The sequence below is a fragment of the Fragaria vesca genome, linkage group LG6 (assembly GCF_000184155.1).
Source record: "Fragaria vesca subsp. vesca linkage group LG6, FraVesHawaii_1.0, whole genome shotgun sequence".
NCBI classification, from domain to species: Eukaryota; Viridiplantae; Streptophyta; class Magnoliopsida; order Rosales; family Rosaceae; genus Fragaria; species Fragaria vesca.
In genome coordinates, this window is record NC_020496.1 from 30,947,174 (window position 1) to 30,960,080 (window position 12,907).

General features: G+C 39.1%; 2 protein-coding genes across 2 annotated transcripts; one reads left to right on the top strand and one right to left on the bottom strand.

Moving 5' to 3' along the window:
- Positions 1–4,337: 4,337 nt before the first annotated feature.
- LOC101295071 (protein LONGIFOLIA 1-like) lies at positions 4,338–8,301 on the top strand. Its single transcript, XM_004306015.1, has 5 exons — positions 4,338–4,485; positions 4,767–4,822; positions 4,908–6,881; positions 6,965–7,115; positions 7,202–8,301. Exons 1-5 carry the CDS (start codon positions 4,338–4,340, stop codon positions 8,017–8,019), a joined length of 3,147 nt encoding a protein of 1,048 aa, XP_004306063.1. The 3' UTR covers positions 8,020–8,301.
- Positions 8,302–9,064: 763 nt separating this feature from the next.
- Positions 9,065–10,891, bottom strand: LOC101292232. Its single transcript, XM_004304174.1, has 2 exons — positions 10,647–10,891; positions 9,065–10,429 (listed from the first exon to the last, which is right to left on the bottom strand). The coding sequence occupies exon 2, from the start codon at positions 10,321–10,323 to the stop codon at positions 9,184–9,186; it is 1,140 nt and encodes a 379-aa protein (XP_004304222.1). The 5' UTR covers positions 10,324–10,429; positions 10,647–10,891; the 3' UTR covers positions 9,065–9,183.
- Positions 10,892–12,907: the final 2,016 nt, after the last annotated feature.

The window sequence follows — 12,907 nt, forward strand, 5'->3', positions numbered from 1 at the left end:
ACCTAGTTCAGGATTATGATGGAAATGCTTAGTTGGTACCCAACAATTGAAGCTAAGCTATGAAGCTAATGACAATCCTCATGTGGTGCATCACTTTTCTGCATGTGCCTTGCACCCCACTCCCCTTGTTCAATTCCAATTATCAATCCATTTTTTAGCAGACTATCACAATCAGAATCATACCCTCTTTTTCATATGATCGGATTGCATCATCTAGACGAAATATGCATTTATATTCATAGATATATAGCTAGCAAGATACACCCAGAAATCCATGTATAATTATATTCGAAACACATAGTTAAAGAATGCTAGCTAACATTCCCAAGCAAAACTAGCTACGTACGTACCTCATTTCCCAAGTACCATACTTAAACAATTGTTGGTTCATATCTTATTCTCTTCGAGACTACGAGTAGTTTTATATGAACCTGATCGATGAATCTTTGAGTTAATGCATGATTTGTTTTAGGATCTTCAGATTCCTCACGTACTCTATCTTTATATGGAGCAAATAATACACTTATAAATATTGCATGCTAGTTAATATATACTTATAAATGGATACAAATACAATTCATCTTCCACTTATAATCACTCGGATTCATATGTTAGCTGCTTGGTTGTGTATTATTTTTCTTAGATCACAAGAATGGTAATATTCTCTGTGCAAATGGCAATTAAAAGGTCTATTCTTACACATGAAGGTGTCTGAAAAAGGATGAATTGCTTCCACAAGTCTCTTTCCATAAACATTATAGAATGCAGATATATAATTACAGTCTTTCATTTCTCACTTTGCACCCTACCATGCACCTAACAATTTCATGTTGAATATGAATGAATGAATTAAGAGATACGTCTTAAAATGGATAAACTAGTCCTTTATTGTCTCCAAAAGGATGAGAATTAGCATAAAAGGGGATTGATAGAAAGACCTGCATTTTATACACCAAACAGTTAGCCAATTCAAGTCTGCATATATAGGGAGGATCAAAAAGAGATGATGCCCTGCAGCTTAATAGTGAGCAATTACCAATCAGACGAGTGAATTTATGATAAGAAACATCACATGTTACGAAATTATGATAATTTAGAAGAGGAGAATGTATGTACGTATATTTTCATTGTTGTGTGTTTTGTTTTCGAAAAATATCAACTTATTGATTAGGATAGTTCATTGAGTTAAAAATTGCTTTAGATCAATAATAATCAATACTTGAAGCAAATCGCGTGCACCAAATGGAGCTACATGTAATATTGATGAATGCGACTCAGGTTTATGTTTGATACTGAGATCTGTCTTAACCAAAAATCAAATATCTCGTAATTAACTTCAGAATCATAGCAAACAAATGATAGAACAACCACAATGTCGACCATATCGTGATAGCATTTAATCATTTGTCATCAGTTAACCACTCATCATTATATATCTTCTTGAATATTGTAGATCGTCCAAAACAAAACCTACAAAATATACTTGAATTAATAGCGAGAATATTATCAGGACCACCCCAATTTGATTTGTACTACATATATGGAGAGAGCAGTAGTTTTCCAGTCTCTCTTGTCAATTCTTAGTACGCATTCTTAGAATTCATTCGCCTAACAGTTTGATTATAGTTACTTATCGAAGAAACATATCAATCTTGGATACCCTAGATGCTCAAATACTTTCTCAATATATGGAGCTAGTTATTATATATATATATATATATATATATATATATATATATGAGAAAGTTACTGCTCGTGAGTAATACAGGTTCGAATATTGACTATGAATGAGTGCAAATTTATATATCAGATCCAGTGGTTTTATAATAATCGTACTTGCTTCAGAAAATGGCAAAGAGACAAAACCCTAGCTAGCTGGCTTTTCTGATCAAGGTACTGTACTGGAGCCAATAATCATGGATTAGGCAAACGTAATTTGATGCTGGGATCGATAATATTCATTGCAGAGTACATTTGTTAAGATAAGGTTTGCATTCATCCATATACACACAGTAATATGATTATATAGTCGATATCTGCAACCCTAATTTTACGCTTTCTCTTTTGGAAAGTTTCATTTTCGTGGATGAATGAGTTTCGCAGAAGAACAGCTAGTAAATGCCAAAGCCAGAATTATGGATGATCCAGTGTGTAGTCTACGTACAATATGCAGAAAACTTCAAAGAGCTAGGACGATGTCATTGTGTTTAAAAAGGGTTCAGTAAACCTGTGGCTTTACCTACACCGATCTGGGGGACGTACTCTAATGGTCCATACATATACGATTTGCATAAGCAGCGTACGCGTACTGTGTTTATATATCATAACAGACATAAGAAAATCTCTATATATCTATATGATCTTGATCTGCACTACTGGCAAGTTAAAAAGACTAAAGATTCGACTTTGACCAAGACACAGATACTTAGAAAGACTGAAAGAGAGTTAACCTTGTATTACCCTCCCAGAAAAAATATTTCACTTCAACCATGACCAGAGAGCACTGTACTGATCATTTGTAATCTTTCAAGTCATACCATATGAATTTGAAAAGATATGATTCCCTGAATGACACTGTTAATATCTTCATTGATCATCAAGACATGTCATATTCCTACTGTAGATCATCCATATCTTCAAATTAATGATCAAAATGGTCACTGTGATTATTGTTTCACTTGTTCATCCTATATTCTAAAAATATTAGATGACTCAATGGCTTCCAGCTTTCCACATAGAAAGGATGTAATAGAGGATATAGAGCTAGGTGTAAAGTATGGGAGTTGTTACCAACCCAAAACTCCAAAAGATTCCAAGTTTGATATAGTGATGATGATCTCTCCTATTAAGTTCCAAAACCTAAATGCTGACTTTCAAAGGCATCAGAGAGCATCAAAGAAGACTTTGACAGTCATCAGAAGAAGATCTAGTGGAGGAGGGTAGAATGGTAACTTGGACTATAGAGGGGAATGGTTGGAACTTGGAAGATGATGGCTTTAGACTTATATGCAGGCAGGCTTTCCAGTGCATATATCCACTTAGTAATTTCTTCTTCCTTGCTTGCTGCTACCCTGTGGAGTCCTGACATAGCCACATGCCCATGTAGAGCCTCCAGACCCACTGACCCTCCCATAATTTTGTCCACATGGAATGCAACTGGAGACAATGAACAAACCACATTTTCCCACCCACCCTTTCACATCATCTCCTTCAATTCTTAGCCTTATTTCTTCCCTTTCTGGTTTGTCTATCAGTAAATGACTCATTGTTTTTTACAGGCACCACCCCAGAAATGACACACTTTCCTTTTTCAATAGAGAAAGTCTTGAACCGTAAGGAAATTAAGAAAAGGAGGAGGGGTTGAGATCTCAATTCTGATACTATATTTGGGCCAAATCCCATCTTTCTTCAACTCTTTACTGTTTTTATAAGTTTAAATTTTGAAAAGTGTGTCATTCTCTCTTAATTTAGTCCCTAAACTAACTCTCTCTCTCTCTCATGTGAGTCATGTCACACACATACCAATTCTCTGATTTTCCCTAAACTGATATTTCAGAAGGTCTGGCATTATATATAAATACAGCACAGACCCTCTTATGTGCTATGTAGGCTGTAGAGAGAGGCAAAAGACAAAGCATTCTTATTCTTTTGTGCGGAAGAAGTGAGAAAACCCAAAAAGAAAATCCCCAAAAAAATTAGAAAAGAAAAGAAAAAACATCTCTCCTTGGGGTTTGCAGAACAACCCCTCTGTGCCGGAATTAGAAGGTGGGGTTTGAGTTGGATATTGGGTCCCTTAACTCCAATGTCCCTCCTTTTGTTTCTTTTGGTTTTGTAGCAAGATTTTGTCTGCCTAGTTCTGTGAAACCCAAAAAGAATTTGTTTTTATTTCTCATTCTCATAGGCAGGGGAGAGCAAGTAAGCTACACATTCTGGGTTTGTTGTGTTTTCTCATACTTCTTCCTTTCTCTCCTCCTCTTTTGTTTCATACAAACCTTTTACATACTCCCAAGACAAAGAAGCAATCTTTTGTTCCAGTATTCCTCAAGTTTCTGGGAAAAAAGGATCTCTCTGTTTTAATTCTCTGGCAGGAAGGTCATACATAGAAGCATTACCGCATGTTTCTTCATGACTTTTAAGTAACTGCAGAACTAGTGTCACAATGACTTGAGCAAAAGCTGAAAGCTTGAAGCCTCTAAACATTTATTAAGTTCAAGGATTTTGGGTCTCCTACAATTCTTGAAGGCAATACTTTAAGCCTTTGCCTTACTGGAAACTTAAAAGGTGTATAGGTGTTAAGCGTGTGATTTGTGAAGCAGAAGAGAACAGAGGAGGTGAAGATGTCTGCAAAGGTGTTTCATTCATTTAGAGACGAGAATCGTGATCTCCATAAGCAAATTGGGTGCATGAGTGGGATTTTTCAGCTGTTTGATCGCCGGCATTTCCTCTCCGGCCGGAGCCTTAACAGCCACAAGAGACTTCCTCCAGGTATTTCTTCCTCATAAGAACAGTAGTAGAGTTTCGAGTTCTCTGAACAATGATAATTTGATGGTTTGCCACAAGCTATTTCTATTTCACTTTCCTAGTTACAGAGAACAGAACAGAAGATTTAGCATAACATATACTTGAAGAGAAAAAATAAAAAAATCTGCATTTGTGGTTTCATATGCGTAAAATTTGCTAAATCTTGAAACTGTTAATTGTAATATAATTCATTCTCATGAACATCTAGCATGTAAATATTTACGTATATAAATGCATTTTTACAGGTGAGAATGGCAACCAAGAAATGGATCCCAAAAGCAGAGCACAACACAAAGCTACAGTAAGAATTCAGAACATGATCACTTGTTAGTATTCCAGTTTTGTTTTGATCAGAGGCATTGAATACATTCAACTTGCAATTTCAGGATAAAAATCGGAAAAAGGTTGTCAAAGAGAGATGGTTCTCCACAGAATCATCCACAACCACTGTTTCATCATCTTCTTGTTCATCTAGCTTCTCATCATCTCTTGAATACAACAAAGCAGCTCAGCAAGAGCAATCCTCATCCGGCCAAACGATTTACAATGACAGACACACTCAGGACCTGTCTATGAACAAACTGAATGTTTCAAAGCCCTTAAGCCAGCAATCCTTTGACTCGACCTACAGAGAAGCCCGTGGCATTTCAATCAGACCTGGAGGAAAAGATGGAGTAGGTCATATATTGAAATACATCGACTCCCCGAGGCCTTCACAACCACTAAAACCCGTCAAGCCAAGGGTTTCTGGTGCTGGTGAGTCGTTTCAAGTTCATGCCAAGCTTCGGGAAGCACATCGAAAGTCCAACGAGGAGAAGGATGGTTGCAAGCGGTTTGTGCCGAAAGAAGCGAGAAGGCTGTCTTATGATGAAAGGGCATCACGAGATGCACTGAAATCCACAACAAAACTCAAAGAGCTCCCAAGGCTTTCTTTGGACAGCAAAGAACGTTCCATAAGGAGGGCCTGCAGCCCCGAAACAAGATCAAATCATTTCTTCAAGGATCTGCAGAGGGAGAATGGGCACTGCGACAAAATGCTTGACCTGCAGCCAGAACCAGGAAGTTATAAAAGACCATCGAATGTTGTTGCGAAGTTGATGGGATTGGATCTCTCAGAGTCAGAGTCAACCAATGTTACTCCATTGAGGCTGATTGATACCTGTCCATATGACAGATTTGATCCCTTGTCCAGATCATCAAGAACAACAGATGAATTCAAGCAAGAGGTTTTGTCTGGGTTCCCAAGTAATGCGCAGAAGGGGTTCAGCTCACCCCAGAGGATAAGTGCCAATTCAGTCATGAAGCGCACCGCAAATTCCAAGTTTCCAATAGAAACAGCTCCTTGGAGGCAGCCACATGGAAGCAAAGGTTCTCCTCAATCAACTTTCAACTGTCAAGAAGAACCTACAAAAGCACCAAAGTCATCACCTACAGTTTATGGTGAAATGGAGAAGAGACTAGCAGAACTTGAGTTCAAGAAATCAGGAACGGACCTCCGAGCTCTTAAACAGATACTTGAAGCAATGCAGAAGACCAAGGAAAACTCGGAGAGCAAAAAAGGAGCCTCAAATTATCCCTCTCAAGTAAGCAACAAAAGTGTATTGTCTGAGAGCACAATATCAGCAAGCAAGAGAAATATAAAAAGTGGCCCATCACTTCCTGCCACAGCCATGGGTTCCAAATCCCCAAAGAGTTACAAATCACCGATCATCATCATGAAACCAGGTAAACTCATGGAGAAAACCCACAACTCTGCTTCCACTGCGATCTCCATGGACAACACATCATGTCTGCGGAAGCTTCGGACTAGCAACCCTGGTGACAACAGAAAGGAATTGCTTGAGAGGAAAGCCAAAGATTTGACTCCAAGAAACATTCATACCAGTGATTCTTTCAATGGACGCCTTCACTCCATTGACAAGAAATCTGATGTAAGAACTTCTAGAGCTGCACAAAAACCAAAGATGCCCCAGGGTGAAGAAAATTCCCCGGTTCCAAGTAGAAGCATCACAAGCCCAAGACTGCAAAACAGAAGACTTGGATTGGAAAAGCAATCTCCTACCGCCACTCTATCATCAGATTCAAGCATGACCAGACAGCAACGCAGTAGGCAATCATCACAAGCAAGCACCCCAGGTAGAAAACTTGGGTCAAAATCTGCCAGTTTGCACCAATTCAATTGCCAACTGAGTGAAACTAGCACCAGTACAAGAGCTGTGAGTCACCAAGATGATACCACTTCTCAGCATTCTGAGAGCAACAGCAGCTTGGTCTCGCATGCAGATACAGAAGCCACAAGCAGTCATCAGTCAGACACAATGAAAGCTATGTACTTGAAGCGGCACAGCCAAAAACAAAACGTAAGTTTGTTCTTGCTCTCATTCATTCAAACAAGTAAATCTGCTTTTCTGCTTAACAGGTTATTTTCTTTTCTTTCATGCAGAGCCCAGAAGTAGTGCTAAGTGATGATAGGTTAAAAGCAGAACCTGGGAAAGCTTCGTTAGAACAACCAAGTCCTATCTCCGTTCTTGATTCTACATTCTATAGGGACGACTCACCTTCTCCTGTGAAGAAGATATCAAATGCCTTTAAAGGTAAAATTCTTGTGCATGGGACACCTGATTATAGGTATAGAATACAAATATCTCTATATTGAATTTTCTCAAATTTCTTGCTGCAGATGATGACGGGCAAAATCTGGATGAAGCAGAGTATGGACCAATGGACGGTCTGCTATTCAGAACTGGTCTTGGTGCGGAGATTGACCATAATAGGCTAGAGAACCTGAAGCACCTAATTCAGAACCATGCACGTATGAGAAGCACACATGAAGAACCCATCCTCGACCACATTACTCTCCTCTGTGACCGCTCAAATCCAGACCACAAGTACATTTCAGATATATTGCTAGCATCAGGAATTCTTACGTATCTCGAATCAGCTTGGACGACCATTGAGCTCCACACATTAGACCACCTGATCAACTCTAATTTGTTCCTTGCACTGGAAGAAATCAGGGCAGATATAGAGCATCATGGTGATGATGAAAAGAGATGCGAAAAGAATCTCCAATCCCAATCGGACGAAACAAATCAAAGAAAGCTAGTGTTCGATGTTGTCAATGAATTCCTAGTTCAAAAATTAGTTGTGGAGAACAAGCCATGGTTCTCACAAAACAAGCTGGCAGAAGGGAAACCAAGAGGGCAGCGGCTTTTGACAGAATTATGTTCCCAGGTTGATCAGCTACAAAGATGTAACTTGAATGGCAACATAGATGATGAAGATGAAAGTTTGACAAGCATCTTGTTGGAAAATTTCATGGATCAATCACAGAATTGGACAGAGTGTGATGGTGAAATTCCAAGCATAGTGTTGAATGTTGAGCGATTGATCTTTAAAGACTTGATAACTGAAATTGTGAATGGAGAAGCAGTTCAACATGCGGGTTGGTCCGGTGGGCATTGCAGGCAACTGTTTTCCAAGAAGGGGCTCTGGTAACATTGTTTTAGAAAAACCTGAATGGTAGCGTAGACGATAAGGGAATGGAACTGATTGTGACTGTGAAATTGGGGCTGTGGTATTGGATGTCAGGCAGTATTTGAAGCTCAAACTGTGAGGGGTGATTGCAGGCAATGAATCTGACTTCTATTTACTATCTTTTGGTCTATCTTCTCAAATCACAATTACGGGGTTAAGGTTTAGCTCCTCTCTAACATGTAAATCTTTGATAGAAGCTATTCAAGCTGATGGAACACATAATTTGAACTACATTTTGATATTATGTTAAAGGTTTATGGGGCGTTTTCATGGGGAAAGGGCATTTTATTCCTGTGTTTTGGTTCTATTCTCTAATATCAGAACTACTGGGTTTAAAGTTTAGTAAATTTGATACACATGTAAGTTAAACAGGGTACTACATTTTGGTCTCACGATAATAGTAAACAAGTTATATCATCCGTTAAGATCAACATAGATGGCACATATATCAAACCTCACTTCTCCAAAGATTAAATATGCATATAAATGGTCTAATAAAACTAATAAAATAATGCTCAGCTGCAAAAGAGAAGTACACAGTGGGCAAAAAGTACCAAGTTTCTGGGACAAGACCAGCATTACAAGATCCTCAGGGAGATAGAACTCCCGCTCACTCTTTCTCTTAGAGTCTACTTATAAACCAGTTAATAAGTTTATTGAAAGAAGTTCTTGAAATCTTATGTAGCTTCAACCAACAAAAGCCAATTACTACAAACAGCAAACTATTGCATCTGTTTACTAGCCAAAATTGAGATTGCCAAAATAAAATTACAAGATATTGTTTAGTAAGAGAGTTAGCACGCTATACATGTTTGATATTGTTTAGTAAACAATTAGATGTATATAAAGAGATAAAGGAAACGGCAGCATGGAAGTAAAAAGTTGTGCATGCATTCAGAGAAATATCAAGGGAACATATAATTTCAATTAGAAAGAATCATTAATTGGGTTGAGCACAGCAACTGACATTGACATACCTCAAGAACTTGTTAAAGTGGGAAATTTCCCTCCAGAACTTTGTAATATCCATTCTATAGTGTTCATATGCAGACAACACTATGTGAACCAGCTTCCACTACCAGTCTCCTAAACAAGTGTACAATTTTCAGTAAAGAACAATCTAGTTTACAACTGAGCAAGCTCCTGTGAGTTTTCCATGGAGTTCTTGAGTATTTTTTCAGCCCTCCTTTTCTTTTCATCCTTTTCATTTTCTCTCCCAAACCAGGGATACACTTCCTCAAAACCCTTCTTATGTGGCCCTGAATATAACATAGTACCCAAAGACTTCTTTGACATCCCAATCTTAAATTGCACAGTGGGTTTCCTGCTCAAAAGAGTCTTTTGATCCTCCTCTACTTCAAACGGCTTGTTCTTGATTGCTTCAATGGCTGGGGCAAAGGTCTCCAGCACTGAAGAACATTTATCCTTGGCATGGTTCTCAGCCTTAAGAGTTTCCTCTGTTGCCTCAATTGACAGTTTAGCTGGAAGAGTAACCTGAGATACTTCTGTCTCCCCAAATTGCAGAGGTGTAGCAAGAAAAGGGTTGCTTTCTCTTGCTTGTTTCGCGTTTACACCATCCCCAGGGTCAAGAGAGGGTCCTTCCATCCCATTACATACTAGCCTATGATGAAAATTCAGCATGGCCCGCTCTACATTTCTTTGTTGTTTTTCCTGCTCAACCAATGCACTGTCAGGCTCTGTGGCTCCCTCATTGCATGTTGTTGATCGGGAATAAGTATGTGGTTCAGGAAATGCAGGCAACCAAGTAGGTATATGCTCTCCAGGAGTCTCTTCCCCGCTTTGCCAAAAACTCGGAGTCAGCTTCCTGTCCTTAACAACTGGGAACCGAGGAATAGTGTAGGCAAATGGAACATGCTCGGCTTCAGCAACATACTGAGAAATCTCCTTTATCGTCCCCGAACTTGCAAGACAATGATTAATATCCGAAGCGCCTGCAAACCCCTGAGCCGCGCTCAAATCTTCCAACCCTTGAATGATATCAAACACATTACAATCCGTCCTCCCAGACAAATTTGCATACAAATGTGCCGTCTTCCCAACGTTACGAATGTACTGAACAGCAACATCCGACAGTGTCTCAAGCGCAGACAACTGGAAACTCTGGTACCCCACAACCTCGCACACCTGCGCTACAGCAATCTTGGAAACAGCTCGCGCAAAGTCATCGCCGCAGCTCGGTTTTCTCAGTGTGATTCTATTGGATTGCTCATGCTCTCTTGCACTCTCCCCACCTCCATCGCTCATATTCAACCCCTCATATCACGCAACACCATACATTCAATACAACATTGCCTCCGAAAACCACCAAACAACCACATTATTCACCCACAACACTCCATCTGCTTACAACCTAACAAAATGCAATAAAAAACGAATCTTTATATAGCGAAAAGCCGAAACTCAATTCGATATAGTTTATTCTATTCTGAAATTAAAGAGGAGCTTCCAATTTTCACTAGCGGACCAAACCCTAAGTTTCTTACTTCCGAATTCAAAGATTTCAAATTGAACAAATTGGGCCAAGAAAAATGATGAAAGGAAGCTAAAGAGCTAGAGAAGAAGCTTACCGGAGAAGCTGGGGTGTTGGGATCTGAGGGGATGCAATTGGAGAGTAGAAGCTGAGCTCGGAGAGACCACCGTAGTCCGCGAAGCAGCGAATTGGGTCCGAATTGAGAAAGAGGGAAGGTGAAAGGGAAGTGAAGAAGAGGGAAAGATTGAAGCTTTTGGGTTGGGGTTAAACCCTAGAAAAACCACTGGATCGAGAGAGAAGGAAGGTTGGGGGTTTGGGACTGTGATTTTGATTGTTGGTTACGAACCGGAAGATGGAATCCGGGATTATTTAAAGAAGACAGGCGCTGTTGGTTGACACCTGTCACCTTAGTCTTACGACATGTCGGGTTTCTTCACACTTGCGGCAGTGTGTTCTAAAATAAGCAAGTCCAGCTCTCTGCTTCGTAACGCCTAACGAGTTTTCAAATTTTAGTATTAATTCGCAAGTCAGTATTAAGGTCTCAAAAAGGTAGAGAGCATCATTCTTTTTTCGAATTGTATTGTCAAGAATTGAAGAGACTCTTTCAACTTCGAGATGGATGGTGTGAAACTCAATCATGAGCGAGATCGAAGCCGTCAAACCCGAGCTTGTACATCTCTATCTCTCTTATCACTCGGATTTAAAAGATGATTATTAATTGATTTTTTCGTCTCAATCAAGTGCGTACAGATAGTTCTCTTTGAATTTTGTTTTAATCATTGATATATATGATTTCTATGTTGAGCATCTTTGTTAGGAGACACTATATTTGATTCATTAGAGTTCTTTATCCCTTTTGCATATAACATGTAACTTTTAGTCTATTATAGTGCAATGGTTTCTTCCTTATTGATTGAACATATGACTTTTCAGCCTTATTTTGTAAATCGTGGTTCAAGTTTACAACCTCACTGTAAGTGTCAAATAGCACTTCATTTATGATCTAAAGAGAGAAATATTTTTTCAAGTCAGCATCCATGTTGCTTATGTGGCCAGGTTTGCAAGGACATCCGCTAGAAAATTAACTTATCGAAAGACATGCTGAAACAGAGCAGCTCTCAAAACACACATATTTGCTTGATGTCTTCAACCATTGACATGAGTCTCCTTCTTAAAACTGAGTTTCTAAAGACATAATCATTCCTTTCTTTCCATATTTATCGATTTAGAAGAAGAATTTTGGCAATTAAATCTTTGCAATAACATTATTGCGAAGTGATTGTTGCTCTCTCTGAATTAGTTTGATTTCACAACTACTGCCTCAATATTTATGGGGCTTTATGAAATATGGACTTTCTTTTGTGTTTTGCACCATGGACTTCAAATGGGCTTTGCAAGTTAGAGCCTGTGAAAAGATGCTTTGGGCTCATGCTTAATGGACTCGAATGATTTAGACTTGTGTGCTCCTTTTAGGTGTATTTGTCGGCTTTTTGGCTACATTAATTTTTCACACCCACGTACAAGAGAAGTAAAATGTCTCCAGCTCTCCAAGTCAAAAACAAAATCCATCTGTCAGAAACATCAGGCCTCACTATTTTATGTTCCAACTGCATGCATGGAACACCATCATCATTCATCACCAGGTAACAACTCAGGATTAGTACCAGTACTAGTATTACTTTCACTTTTATGCTCCAACTGCATACTAGTATTACTTTCTGTAAAGTGATAGATGCACCTTTCCTTTTACTCGATCGTTTTCACCAAGTTTTTAACCGATAAGTTCCCCAGTCCGCAGTTCTGTCAAAAGTCAAAACTATGCTTCCTGGAGAAACCAGCAGCTCATCTGTCGACCATGATCGAACTGCAAGATGATTATCTCATTGGCCTTAATTCATTACACAAATGCAAGGCCTTCAAGGTCGACGTCCAAACTGATGATAATCTAGCTACTGGGATTTCTGGGTTGTATAATTCCAACTGAAGGCCGATCTTGTTGGCTTTAACAACTGTCAGTGAACAGCAACAGCCTAATGAGTACTGACGTTAGGGGACCTACGCGGAAGAAAACCACGAGGCCGGCTTGATATCCCAGTAGGCCAATTATATAATTTGTAGCTGTGTGTGTGTGTTTGTTTCTGCAGTGTGTTACTGTGTATATGCATTATATCACATTTTCTTGCTAATTTTTCACTACAGAGTCGTACGTAATAATGTTGTTGGATCTAGTGTAGGTGATGCTGACACTGCTCTCTCTCATACGTCTCACTCTTGGTTGTTAAAGCCTGCATTTTCCCCTCTTCTTTTTTCCTTTCTCTCAGAATCTTCAAACACTATTCATTACCCTCTCTCTCTCTC

Excerpts from the sequence above, each read along its gene's own strand:
- LOC101292232 (XM_004304174.1), bottom strand. The coding sequence starts at position 10,323 with ATGAGCGATGGAGGTGGGGAGAGTGCAAGAGAGCATGAGCAATCCAAT.
- LOC101295071 (XM_004306015.1), top strand. The coding sequence starts at position 4,338 with ATGTCTGCAAAGGTGTTTCATTCATTTAGAGACGAGAATCGTGATCTC. Across the intron at positions 4,486-4,766 it reads CCACAAGAGACTTCCTCCAG|GTGAGAATGGCAACCAAGAA; the intron begins GTATTTCTTCCT and ends GCATTTTTACAG. Across the intron at positions 6,882-6,964 it reads GGCACAGCCAAAAACAAAAC|AGCCCAGAAGTAGTGCTAAG; the intron begins GTAAGTTTGTTC and ends TCTTTCATGCAG.